The 15,809-nt window shown below is 39.7% G+C and overlaps 1 protein-coding gene across 1 annotated transcript in view; it reads right to left on the bottom strand.

The window, feature by feature from the left end:
* The window catches only part of SLC49A4 (solute carrier family 49 member 4), a 70,774-nt gene that overhangs the window by 47,642 nt on the left and 7,323 nt on the right, over window positions 1-15,809 (bottom strand). The window contains exon 2 of the mRNA XM_066190261.1: window positions 2,619-2,712. Within this exon, the coding sequence (XP_066046358.1) occupies window positions 2,619-2,712 (94 nt within the window). The remainder of the gene's footprint in view (window positions 1-2,618; window positions 2,713-15,809) is intronic.

Raw genomic sequence — 15,809 nt, 5'->3', positions numbered from 1 at the left:
GGCTTAGGGAGCAGAGGCTGCTACAAAGTACAAAACCTCCATTCTAAGCCTTACAAACCTCATGAACATTCTTATAATTTTATTTATATTAACTCTGACAGAATTGTCCCATGGAAATCTTCAGCATATTCCCACAGATTACTCACAGACTGAAAGAACACACTACAAAACATGCAAAAGCATTTAAAGAAATTCCAGTTACACGGGCTTCTGAAATGCTTCCAATTAGCTCGCGTGTGATCTCGTCCCTCTGACAGGCTCAGTAACATTTAAATTGTTGTATTAATGCAGATACACACTGAGAATAAGTGCATAATTTGGTGCTCAGCCAGTTGTGGCTAATGCATTAAGCAATAATGCTCATCTCAAAAATATTATTTTATTTGGTATCACACTTCAAATAATGGATGAAAACTGGCCTTGAGCCTTAACCCACAAAACAATGCATGGTATAACATCACATGGTCTGTACAATTATTTACAAAGGCTCAAGAAACTTCACTGAAAACCATTCTTTTGTTTCACACAGTTGGCCATAATTAATTCTTGGTAGATTTTTTTAATCAAACTGTGTAAAAGATCAAGCTATTTCCTCATGTAGAGCTACAATTCTTTAAAATCTCTTTTTTGGGAGTAGGATAAGCAGGGAAATTTATCAGTTTCAGCTGGAGATGATACATATTTTCACAGCATGAATTTATGATATTATTAACCTTTTCCATCAATATTCTGCTCATACTCTTTTTTCCCCATATAGTTTTCAATAAATTTTAACATCATGTTTTATACATCTCACTCATCAGACTCCATAAAGTCCAAAGCCTTTCTTTGTCCCTTGAATGTTCCTCCTTAGTTACATATTTCATGGTTTTCCTAGGCCTGCTTTCTGCAGCTACACTGGAAAACCTTGTTTATAGGGGGTAAGAATTTGTGGAAACTCTCCTTCCCGCTCTCCAAACGATACCTCACATCTAAATCTCTCTTGAGAATTTTCATCTTCTCAGGTATTTACAGTCTTGATCCTTGTTTTGGTAAAGCCTAGGGCAGCACATGTCTCCCGACATACATCATAAATGAAAAGCTACGTGAAACACCACATTTCACTGCGCTTAAGCCATCTGTCCCATTTCAAAGCTATTGATATTTAACCCAAGACTGATGAGAATGAACAAACTGAATGTCAAGCACCCCTTGACATTTTAAGAAAATGTAAACCAAGGGTAAAATGAGAACAGCTCTTTCTGGCCACCCAAACAGTGCATTTTCCTCAAAAGGGTGACTGTGAAGGGTAGCACAATATGGTTAGTTCAGCCTGCCCTGCTCACAGAGTCCTTGAACACCCTGTCAAAATGGGCAACACTGGGCATCCAACATCAGGAGCACCTTGAGTGCTTCCTTATATGCTCACTGAGCACCTAAGAACTGAAATTGCACCCCCCTACTTGACACTCTGCTCTTAGTTTACTTATCAGGGCTAGTTTTACAATTCATGTGTTTTTTACATTCTCAGTTCTCTCTCTGAACCTCTTTCTTTGTTTTATCCATGGTACCCAGTCATCAGCTTTTAACATCACACCAAACATTTTCCTTGTCAGCTTAAAAGGTTCCCAAGCTGATTTTCAGGTTAAGCAAGACTAAGGAGAGGGGGAAAAAAAAAAAAATAAAAAACCACCAAAAAAATCCCAAACAACTTGCTGAAGTAATACCAGGACTGCGTGGTAGAATTCAAGCTGACTAGAATTCAAGAGGGAAAAAAACCCAACCCACATAAAATATTTTATTTGTAAGATCTTTTCTTAGTGTTTACATATTATGCAAGCATAACTAGCAAAGAACCAGTGCTACTGCTTTTTTAAAGTAGCAAGAAAGAGTAGTAATGCCTGCATACTCCCACCTCCTTCACAGTGAGAGGCAAAAGAAAGTTAAGTGAGCAAGTCATCCATATTTCCTAGCTGTACAAAACGAGCACTACTCCTGTACTTAATGAAGATTCCCAGATTCAGGATATATTGATGGAACAATTAAGTTGTTTGGTTTGTGGAATTTTCAGGAAGGAATCTCTTTCTATCACAAATTTGTGAAGTGCATATGTACAGCAGACAATCATTCAACTGCAGAAAAAGTACAAGGCTACTTCAGAACATGGACTGAAAGAGACTACATGAAAAAAGCCATTTTGCACAAATTCATCTGTCTCACAGCATGATCCCATACATTCAACAGGAGAAAATGAACTAATCATTTAACATTTGCATATAAATTACATATTTTGGGGGGTTGAGGCATGGCTCCCTGTGTGATCTTGGGCCAGTTTCTGAAGCTCACTAAATCTCTGGTTCCTTATTTGCAAAGCAGATTAATATTAATTATGCAGGACGGGGTGAGATTAAATTAACTTGAGCTTGTAAAGGGCTTTCTGATCTTCACACACAATGGAGAAGAAGGACAAGAAAAATCCATTTAAGAAGCAAAGGAGCACGTAAACCCACAGCCACACAACAAACAATTGGTTTATCAACTTCATACAGAAAATTTATACTAACATTTCTTTGTAGTAGCAAAAAAAATATTAGCAGAAAGAATAAAATATGAATATTAAAAGTAATTAATTCACTTACTTCTTCCTAATTTCTATGTCTGAAACTGGAACACATCTCAGGCCAGCTCCCAATACCATAAGGGATGATGTTAGTAACACTGTTACCCTCAGACCTAAGATGAAAAAAACAACAGTATTTTACAAGTTAAATCAGTAATGTTGCAAAAGAAACATTGCTTAAATATATATACATATATATGTGTATTTACATGCAGTCTCACAGAAATAACTCGTATTTCTTTCAAATCATAAGCAGTTTGGTGCTGATATAAATTCCAGATACACTATGAAATCCCGAGTTATTTTCTACACTTACACTCCAGAATTACAAAGGCTTACTCCTGGCACAGTAACGCACAGGAGTGCATCCAAAATCTTTACAGATATTCTTGGAAGTGAAAAGCGGTAATAGAAGTATCATCAAAATATACAATATTCTCTTCAGAACTAGAGGCATCGGCAAACATGCTCTACTGTGTTATCTGAAATCTAGGCAGACGCAAAGAAAAACCTGGACTTGTTCATTCTTCTCCAACCACTTAATGAGCACAGACACAGCACTGTTACTGTTTTCTTTCATAATGCAGATATGCATTTCATCCCCAAGAAACAACCATTTATTCAGGGGGAAAAAAAGTGAGAGTATTTTTTTTGCAGCCCTTGCAATTAGGGCAGATTTTTGCTGCTCTCAGCTCAAATTGTCAGAGGTTGTAAATATTGTACATTAGAAAAAAGCCACAATTGACTGATTCCTTGAATGTGTTTTTTCCTCATGCAATTTTCAACTGAGAAGAGCTTAGATTAGAAACAACCTTATCTTTGTGCTGCAATTCCTTTTGCCAGCAGTTTGTTTGCTGCTGTAAAGGTATTTCCGTCAGTAGCAGAGAACAGTGACAGCTGAGAGGCTTAAGCTCCAGAATCTTGCAAAACATCACAATCATAAATACTCACAATTAAAAACCACAGAGAGAGTCTGCATCTGTGAAGCTATAAATTTTGAAACAATTTCACAGCAACCGATAGAAAATAAAGGGCTTCCATGTTCTTAGTAGAATATAATAAAAATTATTAATGATGACAAACATGTAATACCTCTAACATTTAGGTAAAACTAGTAATTACCCAAAATACAGATGGTAAAAGAACCTGTCCTATGATAAGTCACCTATCAAACAAATGACTTTGATTCTTTCTAAAGCTGCCTGTTTTCAGAGGAGTACTCCCTCTTTTAGTGACTCCTGTAATCAGTACAGCTCAAGCAATAGTTGCATTAAATATTTTGTCTCCGTGTATTTTAGTAAAATGTGATTTTACTGGGTGAGACATAATTTTGCTCTTATTGTGAGAGCTCTCAGTGAACCTCATTTATGGCTGTGCAACTCCTGGTGCTGGACACAGCACAAACCAAACCAAAACCAAGTTTCTCTATAAAACAGTGTAGCCCAAGACAACCTAAACAAAAATAAGTTAGTAAGTTAAGTGACAGGTTTTCTGAAATGGAAGTGAGACTTCCTCTGGTAAGGCTCAGTCATGAAAACAAGGAATGCCAGCTGCACTAATGTGACTCCGAGGGACACCTCACATCCCTAATGCCCTGGAGAACTACCATCAGCCAAAAATATTCCTTTCCTGGTAGGATTTCCCAATGCCTTTCCCAGCTTAGTTGCCTGAATCTGTGCTCAACCAGCAAATGTTGCTGTTCAACTGGTTTTTCAAGTGTGTACAGAAAGCTCTAAATAAATGCCCATTTATGTGGCTGTTCAAAACCTTCATGTTCCTATGTTTGCTGGGCCACCATGAGTCTTCATGCAACATTTAACTCCACATTACCACACTGCCTGTGCCGTGCTGGGGGAAATTACGCGTATCTGGATTGCATCCATGATGCTTTTGCCTTTTCTTCTTGGAAATTAATCTTTGTTAGCACTGCTTTTGTGTATAATGAAAATTTGTATGCAGTAAGGATTGGAATTTTATTGATGGAAAATTGAAATACTATTCTTTTATCTGAAAAACCTGAAGTTTTCCATTAGGAAATGCTATGGAAAATTTTCAGAAAAGCTCTAGTAATGTAACACCACCTTATTTTCCACATAAACTAGGCTCTTTTTGAACTACATTTCACAAAACACAATGCATTCTGCCTTTCAACAGACACAAGGACAAGGACAGCATGGAAGGTGCTGCTCATGGGGCCCTGCTTGAAGTGCAACCCAGGGGCAAGCCCAGGACACAGCTGTAAATGAGAAACAGAAATTTAAGTTTAAATCACCACAAGACACAAAATGAGTGTTTCCATATAAAAAAACTCCTATTTGATTTCTAATTTTTAATTACAACAAAATATATACAAACCAAGAAAGTTTTAAATTAAATCTGCACAAAAATTTCCTTTAAAAAAACCCCAACATGCAATTTGGTGAAAAAATAATTGGATGCTGAAGTATGCCTCCAGCCCTAAATTCAGCCTTATCTTTAATGTCAACCTCATATGTCAGATAATTTTAAAGTAAAATTATCTGTTAGAGCTTCACAATCATGTATGTCTGATCTCTCCATTCTTTGAACTCCTAATCTTGAATACTATTTACTGTAAGGTGTCTCTTTAAAATGTTTTGATTGCCCAGATTATTCCTTGTCCTTTTTTTCTGTTTCCACCTTAACATGTAAACACACCCCTGAAAATTCGTTAATGCTGCATGTTGAAAATGATGACACCAAACTGAACAAAAGACTGTCAGACAAGCAGCATATTAGACATTTTCTTTGGTAATTACACAATATAGTTTACCCTCTAAGCACCTCACCCTGTTATTTTGCTTCACATTTTAACCCTTTTCCATCTTTGTTAGAAACCAGTCTTTTTGTTTATTTCAGTATTTTTGTTTTGAATGCTGCAGTTGTTGTTACATGGAATTCGACATCTTGTATTATTCTAAAAGGTGCACCCCAGAGTGCTTAAGATAGCAACCATGCATCATGGGGACTATAAACCAAAGTAACCAACCAAGCTTGAAAAACAGCCTGTGAACCTTGCAGGAAATTATGTCTCTACTTTAAAAGATCCAAGTAATTCACTCAACCAAGAGATTTTGTGTAGATGTAATTAACTTCATTAATTCTACCCTGTAAATGCAAACAGTAATTGGAGGGAGGCAGGAGGGTACAGCTTCTTAAAATCCATCATTCAGTTTCTATCCCTTTCTATCAGAGGTTTCTGACACATGGCTGGAAGGGGAAGAAATTCCTTTACATAGGATTTTCTGTCAATGGTTAAATTTTGTGTTATTTACACCTTGTCTCCTTAGCTGCTCCTCGCCATCCTGTTCTTGCAGGAGGTTTCTGGGCCCCACAGGTGACAGTGGCTCTTGAGAAAACTGTGGCCTTGTTCAGAACAGCCAAACCTCTGACAGCGACAGAAAAATCCAAGCAATTTGAGTCAGCAATAAAAAAAAGATGTATTAATTATCATTTATGAGTGTAACAGTCGATTTTGTTCAACTGTTTAACCCTCCTGTGGCTCGTAACACCATCTGCTTTATGACTTCAGCAGTCAATGCCACATTTGCTGTTTCATATTTCCTTTTAAAACAACTGTCTCCAAACTCTGGCCATTATTACGGATTTAACCAACTCTCAAGCCACAATCCCCCAGCACCCACAGCCCAACAGAGAGCACAAGCAGAACCCCACCGTGCTGGAACAGGGGGGCAGCAGCTGCCAGTGGCACCCAGCTGCTCTGCAGCTCCCTCACGGCAACATGCAGGACGTGGGTGGGTGCTGATCCCACACAACTCCGCCAGCATGCCTTACTTTCAAGATGCTTTTCAAAGTGTATGAAAATAAAATGCATTCCCCCACCCCCCCACATTACTGACTTGTAACCCAGTGTGTGAATTATTATGTCCAGTTTAATAAGAAACTTAACAAAAGACGCTGTTGTCCTCATTCCAGCAATTTATATATTAGAATTTGTCATTCATGAGGAGAACGTGATTAACTCTTTCATGTGCATCTCCCCACCTGAGCCCAGCACAGCAACTCCCTTGGTTCTCCACTACTGCTACAGAGCACTGCAAGCAGCCTCTTCTAGCTCAGAGCATCACACACATGGCAGACATTGTTTGAGTTTGGTTTCCCCCCTCCAATGAGGCATTCATCCGAGGGGAAATCCCAGTTGGATGAGCAGAACAAGACACGTTTTCACCTTTCTCCTTTTTTTCAATAGAAGTTTGGCCAGAGGAAAGGCTGCTGGCCCCTGGCACAGCAGCAGTGATTTCCCTCATACAGCTCACCCCCCCTGCTCTTAGATGCAGTAACATTTGAGGGCTTTCCTAACTTCCCCTGCAGATACTAAAATCAGTTCTCACAAATATCAAGTGCAACAAGGCTCCGAGTAGAAACATGGGACATCAGCCTCCTGCACTTTTTCATAGTTTTTAAAAACCAGACTGAAAGTGCAAATGGTCCCTTCTGACACTGAACTTAGAGTATTTGCTTAACTTTCCTATCATTTTGACTAAAACATATCCAGCTAAGAGAAAACTGTCTTGGTCCACACACACCAGGGAATTAAAAACTCACCAATTGCAACAGCTGTTTCAATAATTCACTGTGAAATTGTGCTTTTCCTCCCAATTTAAAGCAAATTCAAAGAAGTTCTTGTTTTGCCCTTCTTGACAAAACAAACCACGGTTCCTGCATGTTTCCTTCTATAACATTAACCTATAAAAGAACCCCTTTTACATTTAGGTTCAGTAAGTAAAGTATTGAGCTCCTAGTCTTCCACAATTTTTCTTTGGACATGAAATTGGTCTGGTTTTTTTTGTTGGTTTGTTTTTTGTTTTGTTTTGTTTTTTGTCTTATTAAAATGCCCTCCTTATTTCTCAAGCATTATTTTTAAATGGGTTTCTTTGCTGGATACCAATTCTCTGTTTCATACGATGGGGCTTTTCTCCCTTCTTAATATATGCTTATACATTTAGCTATAATTTTTAAAAGGCTTAATTAAACAGCTCCCTTTATCAGGGAGTCCTGAAAGCACTGCACACACACGCCATCCTCCAGAAATCTTTGGATTTTTAATGTAATTCTAGCAAAATTATACTAATAGCTGCAACATTTACTCTCATAACATCAATCATCTTTGCCAAGATTAAAATACAAAAAAAATTTGCTTTCTACTAAACACAGTGAATAAAACTTGCATTGTGCCTGCTCTGCCAAATTGACGACAGTCATTAAGGGGGATAAGTGGCAATCCTCTTTCAGAAGAGGCATCCTTGCATCAAGCAATACAATTTTCAAAAGTAAAGATCCTTTTCATTGATGTAAATATACTTCATAGCTGAGATGTGGTCCCAGCCTTTCTGCTAACACATGGAATAAACTTGAAAAGTCAGTATATTGGGCCTGCCTCGGATTCCACAAAGGCACTTGATTGCAGAGTGGCATAAATTCTGTCTGGAAACTCAGTGGAAAATAAATACATTCTCAAGGATAGCATCAATAAAAACTGGGAGCCAAATACAAACACTGTATGCAAGAGAGAACAACTACCAGGTCATATGTAGCTCAACCAAAATTACATATTCACAGATAAGTCTGAGGCGGAAGGGATTGAGTTCAACTCTTAAGTGAATGGCCCATACAGTGATTGAGCCCACCACCACGGTTATCAGCACCATCAACACCATGCTCTAATCCTAATTTGATGGCCAGGATATCACTGGTGCTATTAATTGCTGCTTCTGTCATTGGGTGCTATTAAGCACAACCTGGACCTCCCTTTCTCCCTGGGTCCTTGATGCTGATGCTTCTGTTATTACCCCATTTCAAACCTCTGATTTTAAAATAAGCTGAAGCCAAGTGCTTCCATTCATTCCCCTGGCTTTATGTGGCACTGCCAAGACAGCATCCCACTTTCAACTGAAAAGATTTAGGACCTGAGTACTTTTTTTTTCTGATTGAAAATGAAGCTAACTCAATTTAAACATTCTGCAAGGCAGGTGACAGCATCCTTCGGGCATCAAAATGTAAGAACCAAGCTCTATCATACAGAACTTGTTTAAAATAAATCAAACCCAGAGCTACATTTCAACCCTCAGTCTTGTCTAGGGCAAAAGATCTTTTCCAGTACTAATCCACAACACAGTTCAGTTTCACCTTTACTGGAGGTTTGCAGGGCAGATTCCACCTGACACTGCTCCAATTTCTGTCTGACATAAACAGTTGGCAGATTGAGATGCCCAGATGAAATATGTACTAGAAACTTCTTGAAATGTAGAGGTAGGAGGTAATGATCTTCAGAGGGGCAATTTCTCTTTATAGTATCTTACAGCTTTTGCAACAGAATCTGTCAGCAATTGCTGCCCAGTTAACAGCAAGGCTATCAGCAGGAGTTTGACATTTCTATATAAATTGATTTACTTGCAAAATTTAAATTTGAGGAAGCAAACACAACAAGTTGAAGTAAAGTAGTTCCTGTGATTTGGACAAACTTTCTCATCAGGGTCAGAATTTCAGTAGAGCCAACTACTGATGGGGGGAACCCACAGGGAATTCCCTGCCAAATCCGAAGACAGATGGGTGCAAACAACCAGATCTGACCCTAAGATAAAGTCATCTCTGCTGCTAGCACTTGTTGGACAGACACAGCAGGGCTGTGTGCAAACTGAAAGCGTGAGGGCCAATACACATGCTTTCTTTTTTCCAGTGTACCTCTCAGATGAAGAACATGCACTCTGCATAAACATCGTCACGTGCATCCTTGTAAGGAGAGTATCCCTCCCAAATTCTGAGGTTAGTGGAGAATTTTGTAAAAAAACACAATATAGCTCAGAGACCCAAAGCACAAAATTTAGCCAGTCGAGAGTTTCACAAAGAAGACGCTCATCTTAAGGGAAATCACTGAACACGTATAACCACTAAAACAGATATGGAAGCTGACAGAACATAACTGTGAGAAACAAAACGAAACAGAATGGAATTCAGAGTTATTATGACAATCACACAACCACTCTGCAACTCCTGAGCTGCTACATCTTTTCTTACGTACACCCCGACTGTAAGGGAACCAAGACACTTAAGTACACACTCTTATTGCATGGCTCACTTCTGGTTTGTACTGTAAGTACTGTTCCTGTTTTTACGTTATTTTTATTCTTCTCCACACACACCCCTCCCCAACATTCACTATAGCATATTAAAGTCCCTATTTCTCTGTTTACTCTAGATACAAGAACTTGACTGCACCTGTTAGAAAGAACAAGCTAAAACAACCACATCAAGGGGCTGCAGGGAGCTTTTATCTCATTTGCATGGATGAAGCCAAGCCCATGTGAACAGAGTGGACCTATACAGTTTTTAACATTATCCCAGCATATTAGGCAAGCACATAAATAATCTCTAAAAATATGTCAAGGAAAGTATCACTTAATTCTCCTGCTCTCTACTCCTCTACACTTAGTTATGACAAACTTAATGACCCAAATTCTTTACAGAGTTGGCTCCACTACCACAGATTTAACCACGGCTGGTGACCCACTACACCTGTAAATACAAAGCAAGTACTTCAGGGTTTGTGCAGTGATTTAAGTCTGGTAATGTAAATAAAATAGTCCTGCTTTTAAGAACTGAATAGGCATAATCTAAGCTTTCAGATATACAAAAAGGTAGCTTACAAGTGATGAAGCTTTCTTCCACATGGCAGTGAAGGATTTTGAACACCCTAACAGTTTAACGTCAATAATGGGGAAAAATGGCAAAATATGTAAATTAGAAATCTGCACTGCAAGTTTATACAAGTGTTGTAAATTCTATTCAGCAATCCAGAGACTGACATTTTGCCTGAACAGATAAACAAAGTGCTGAGCTGAATGGCATTTGCCTGCAGATCAAAATGATGATTTTAGAATCAGTTTTAGACCCTTAGTAGAATATCTCCTATTCTTTAATAATATGTTTCTTGGTTTCAAAGCAGACCAATTATTTTAGCCAAATACTGTTATTATATATTTTACTGCAGAAAGCAACAATTTTATCTGCAACTAATCCAACTGCAATGAACCTCTCTTAATGCTTGCAGAGCATCTCAGAGAGGAGAGCACTGGCCTGGGGCAGCAGGATCTGCAACTCTTAACATGCCTTATGAAACTGGGCAGGCCACTTCCCTTCTGCTTCCCCTTTCTCTCTTTTTTTCCTGCTTTCTACCTTGTTTATTCAGGCTATGAACACAGGGAAACAGGAGCCAGTCTCACCATTAGTATTACAAAGTCTGTTAAATCCAGTTTTCTCTTCACCTGAGGTGAGTGCAGATACCACAAATCCTAAATCTGTGATGTTAACAAACACTTGTATGAATTCTTCTTTCTTCTCTCACCACAGGTAGCTGCTTTCTACTGTCAACACTAGTATCTAATAAAACATGAAAATTCAGGTGAATCATTGAATCCATCTTTGCCATTTGAAAAAATTAAATCTATATAACGGCACGTGCTAGTGTGTACATAAAGAGAGATGCAGAGCCATTGACAATATGGCCAGTAATGCATCTGGGGGATAAGCCTCCTCACTAATTCTGAAGCTAAAGAAAGGATGTCACCAACAAGTTGACAGAAAGCACATGACAAGAAGCCTTTGCTCTAGCTCTCCTGAATGAACACCAACAACTGAAGCGCTTACAGCACCTCACAAGGGGAGGGGAGCACTTTCTTTTCCCTTTCCACTCCTTCCAAGGACTCCCAATTGCACAGCAGGCTCAATTACCACACCACTAACTACAGAGCCTTACCTGTGGCAATAGAGAGTAAAAACAATCCCTCTTACACACATCTACCAGGGAAGGTGTTCTGTTGTTACCTTGATGGTACTTGCTCACACCAGTCAATGGTGCATGAAATTCTTCTTTTTAAGTAGTACAGAGGCATTTTGCTTTGCCTCAACAGAGTATCGAGAAGCAACCGTGCAGCAAGGATTGGCAGCTACATTAAACACTGCCTAGTGCCTCCGCTAAGCAGGACACTAAGTGCAAGGTTTCTCCTTTTTATTATCCCTGCTGAGAGTGGGGGAAATAAAGAGCTGCAAGAGCTTCACTGATGTAATATCCATGCAGGTCTTGTGACTTATATGAAAGGTCACTGGAGTGAGCTTTCAAATTTTCTCTGTGTGAACAGTTTCAGTGTTACTTTAACATTAAAATGCATCCGGCACTATTTAAGGTACATAGTTCATTCTAAAAGACATCTTTTGCAGCACTATAATGAGTCCTAAACCCATCACATTTTTAAGGGTCCTGATCAATTGTTTAGGTTCATGTGATTAATTGAAATTATAACACCACCACCTTTCTCAAGTATTTAAAAGGGATGGCTTTCATCAACAAATAAAGAAGTAAAACAAAAAAGTTTCTAACTGTGGTTATACTTGATGTCCTATATTCCAGAAAAACACCAGCATTCTTTGCAAAAAGCAGAAGACCTCTCACTTTCAAAACACGTCACTCCCTCTGGCTGAGTCACAGATCTCCAGCTCCAAAACAGGAAAAATCTAAAAAACCCCCTCTACTAGAAATCTGCATGAGAAAGCTTAATTTACAGCTTTTGAGGAAGTTGGAGCACTGATCACAAGCTCCTGCAGCACAATTACAGCTACAGCACAGCTACAGAGCTACAACAGCACATGCACGCGAGAGGCATTAAAAAACCAAAGTTACGGCAGGAAGTGATGGAACAGCTCTGAGTGTCACCACCAGGAGAAAAGCAGGGCAACCCACAATTTCCCTGGCACTGGGAACATATTATTTATAATATATAATAATTGTAACAAAAAATTCTTAAATAGTTTTTTTATCAAGTCTTTGGTCAACTCAGTTAAGGCTATACCATGCTGCCAGTGGAAGAATTCAAATACTCTCCAAGAAAATTTCTAAAATAATGAAACAACTGCCAAAACATCATAATCCTTCTATTTACTTCTGCTCTTCTCAGTACTGACTATGGTTTTGGGGGGTTGGGTGTTTTTAAACAAATAATTTATATAAATCAAGTATTTTCATTTGACAATGTCAGACTACAAATTTTTACAACAGGGAAGATTATTTCAGGACCTGTGGAATGCAGTTTCACCAGTCTGAAAAGGCAAGCAAATATGCCTGTTTTACATGGCTCCTTTCCCACAAGCAAGGCATTTCTTACCAGAGGAAAAAAGCACAGGTGAATAATCAGCAACGCAGAAAATATCCCAACTTTATTAACAAATAATGAACCTCCTTTTTGTTTGCTTCAGACTTGTTTTTCACTGCTAAAACGTAACACAAAACTAACTCCTAAAAACAACATCTGCTGAAAATAACGAATAAAAATGATTTTGTTTATGCAGTTCTGTAATGCTTTTACTAGAATTCAGAAATCAGTAAAGTGGGGTTAGTTCAGCATTACCAAGTGAAAATGGTCTTTGTTCATACTTCGTTCCTTCTGACAGGAAAAATAAATATCATGTTAATTCTTTGAAGATAAGCCTCAGTTTTCCTTAAAGGAAATAGATTCAGCTTTTGCAGAACAACAACTGATCCACTCTTTTTCTCTTTAATAGAATTCTAAAGTAATAGCTTGGAATTATAAATACAGTATAAACATACAACTAGCAAAATGAATGCAGTACAACTTTCCTAAGTACTTTACTACTTTCCATAACAAAAATCTATGAGAAAGCCCAGGGGACTTTGATAATAGAGAAATTATTGTTGTCATTCACATTATAAAAGTTCGTACCAGCTACCTTTATGCAGCATGGCTGCTACACTATTAAAAACTCCCAGAAGAAAGGAGACTGGCAAAATTTCAATGTTTTTAAAATGCAGCAAGGCAGTGCAAAACAAAACAGTAGTTCAGCACTTTTTGTCCCATTCCACAAGGCTTTCCAGAAGGGGAGAGATACCAGCCAGAGTGGCCACATCCTCTTCTGCATGCCACTGGTGCCTCCATCACGAGGCCAGACACCCGCCACCACCAAAGCCACACAAGAAGGAGCAGCCGCCCTCCTGTGCGTCAGCAGCGCCCCGAGAGTCCTGCAGGGAGCAGCGGCTGTGGCCCCCCACACCTCGGGGCAGGCAGGGCTGAAGGAAGGGCCAATTCACCCTCCGGCTGACAACAGACAGTGCCAGGCAGAGTTCAGAGGTTTGGTTGTGAAGAGGCAAAACATCAGGATCTTGTTGGAGATAAGAAAAGGCAAAAAGGTCAATTGTGTCCCAAGAGATTCCCAGCTCCTGGTTTTAAAAGCGCCTCTCAAGGCAGTTCACAAACCAGTGCTGCTGACCTACACTGCTGTGCAGGCATCTGCCTCCTCCCCATTTGCTGCTGGCTACCTCAGTCCCATTTCCTGCTGCCCCTCAAAGTATCCATTTCCCTGTGCCTCCTACTCAACTCCTTCCTCCACCTTTCCCATTCCCAGTACTTCTTGCCCTCTGGCTCCAGATCTTATTTCTGCATCTGTGCCTCCCATACTTCACCCATCACCTTACTCCACACTCTCCCCTTCTCATCTATCCACAGGCTTTTCTCACTCCTTTGAGCTTCTTGCATCCAAGCTCTCCTACTCCTCAACAACCAAGAGGAGTGAAGACCCCAGGAAAGTAAAGAGGACAAAATGGGCATACCACAAGACAGGTGAGGGAGGAAGTAGAGAAGAAGCAGTCAGATTAGGAAGAACTTGGGTCAAGAGAACATTTTGAGTGGTAAAAACATGTGAGCATACAACAAGGGAGGTATCAGTGCACAGCTGCCCAGGTATTACACCCTCTGCAGTCAACTTCTATTGACAAAATATCTTCCTATTGGATCTGTGTCCTGCCCCAGTTCAGGGATGCTTCAGTGCTTCAACTCTGCTTGTATTAGGAGCTGCATAAGAAAAGCAACAGATCATATTCTACACTGGTAAATTATTTCCCTATTCATCAATTTCCCAACATCAAGGTATATCAAGTTACATACAGAATCACAGAATTGTTAGAGTTGGAAGGGGGCTCTGGAGATCCTCTAGCCTCTGCCAAGGCTGAGGGTCACCTGGAGCAGGTCACACAGGAATGCATCCAGATGCATTTTGAGTGTCTCCAGTGAGGAGACATGACTCTACGACCACCCTGGGCAGCATGTTCCAGTGCTCTGCCACCCACAACATAAAGTTCTTCCTCACGCTGAGGTGGAACTCCTTGTGTTTTACTTAATGGCCATCACCCCAAGCTCACTGTGCCTGTATGTGCAGTGCACCAAAGCCTAAGAGCATTATCCCCAGAAAATATGGCCATTACTATTGTCACATGAGCTATACGCAAATACAATTATTTTACTTCCCACCATGGAAAAGCTGTTTTCAAATCAAGCATGCAGTGTCCTGATATGCTTCACTATGTGGTGTTTAAACAGCTGATCCAGTAGCCCTACACAGCTGCAAAGACCTGTGTGAAGAGTGCAAAGGGCACAGCAGCTGCGTAGGAGAGCAGCATAAAGGGAACATACGGAAACACGGCAGCAATCAGAGCTGGGGTGGAATCCCGCCCAACAGAAAGACCTAGCTCCAGCAGAGGACATCTACCTGCAGCCAGGATTGATGCTTTTCAACTCAGCCTGGCCCAGCAGGAGGAATGGGAAGCGCTACTAAGAATCAAGCTAGCATTGCTATGAGGAACGGTAGGAGCATCAAGTTAATACAACTCCCCAGCTGGTAATCAAAGCACTCTGTGTTGCTAATCACTGTGTATCAAGCGGACTTTTGCACCACGCCTGACTCCAAGGAGGGTGGGCCAATCAATTCTCTAATGAGTCCTCACTTCTGGAAGCACTTGCACAAACACTCTGTGCACATTCATGTAGCCACAGTATATAAAATTAAACAACAAAAGCCGAGTTTGGTTCAGTCTTCCTTTTTCTTTACTTCTGATGATATAGAGGAAAAGTATGTCTATACAAATATGCACACCAGCACTCATCAAAATAAATTTTGTAAAACCAAGCTGATCAAATACCTGCTCTAGTGGGATTTACCTATATTCAGCTCTCTAATTGCTTCTTTCATCTCTCCACATGAAAAGTAACACTTCATCTCATTTCTTCCAAGATTTGTTAGCTTAGGAAAATTAATCCCTTTTCACAGGAATTGACAGGTGAGCATCAGTATCACTTACAAGATAATGAAATATACATCATTAATAGCATGC

The sequence above is a fragment of the Chamaea fasciata genome, unplaced genomic scaffold, assembly GCF_029207755.1.
Source record: "Chamaea fasciata isolate MVZ Bird 193981 ecotype frontalis unplaced genomic scaffold, bChaFas1.0.hap1 SCAF_8, whole genome shotgun sequence".
NCBI lineage: Eukaryota > Metazoa > Chordata > Aves > Passeriformes > Sylviidae > Chamaea > Chamaea fasciata.
The sequence above is the reverse complement of the archived record's forward strand: the minus strand, read 5'-3'. Positions and strand labels throughout refer to the sequence as shown.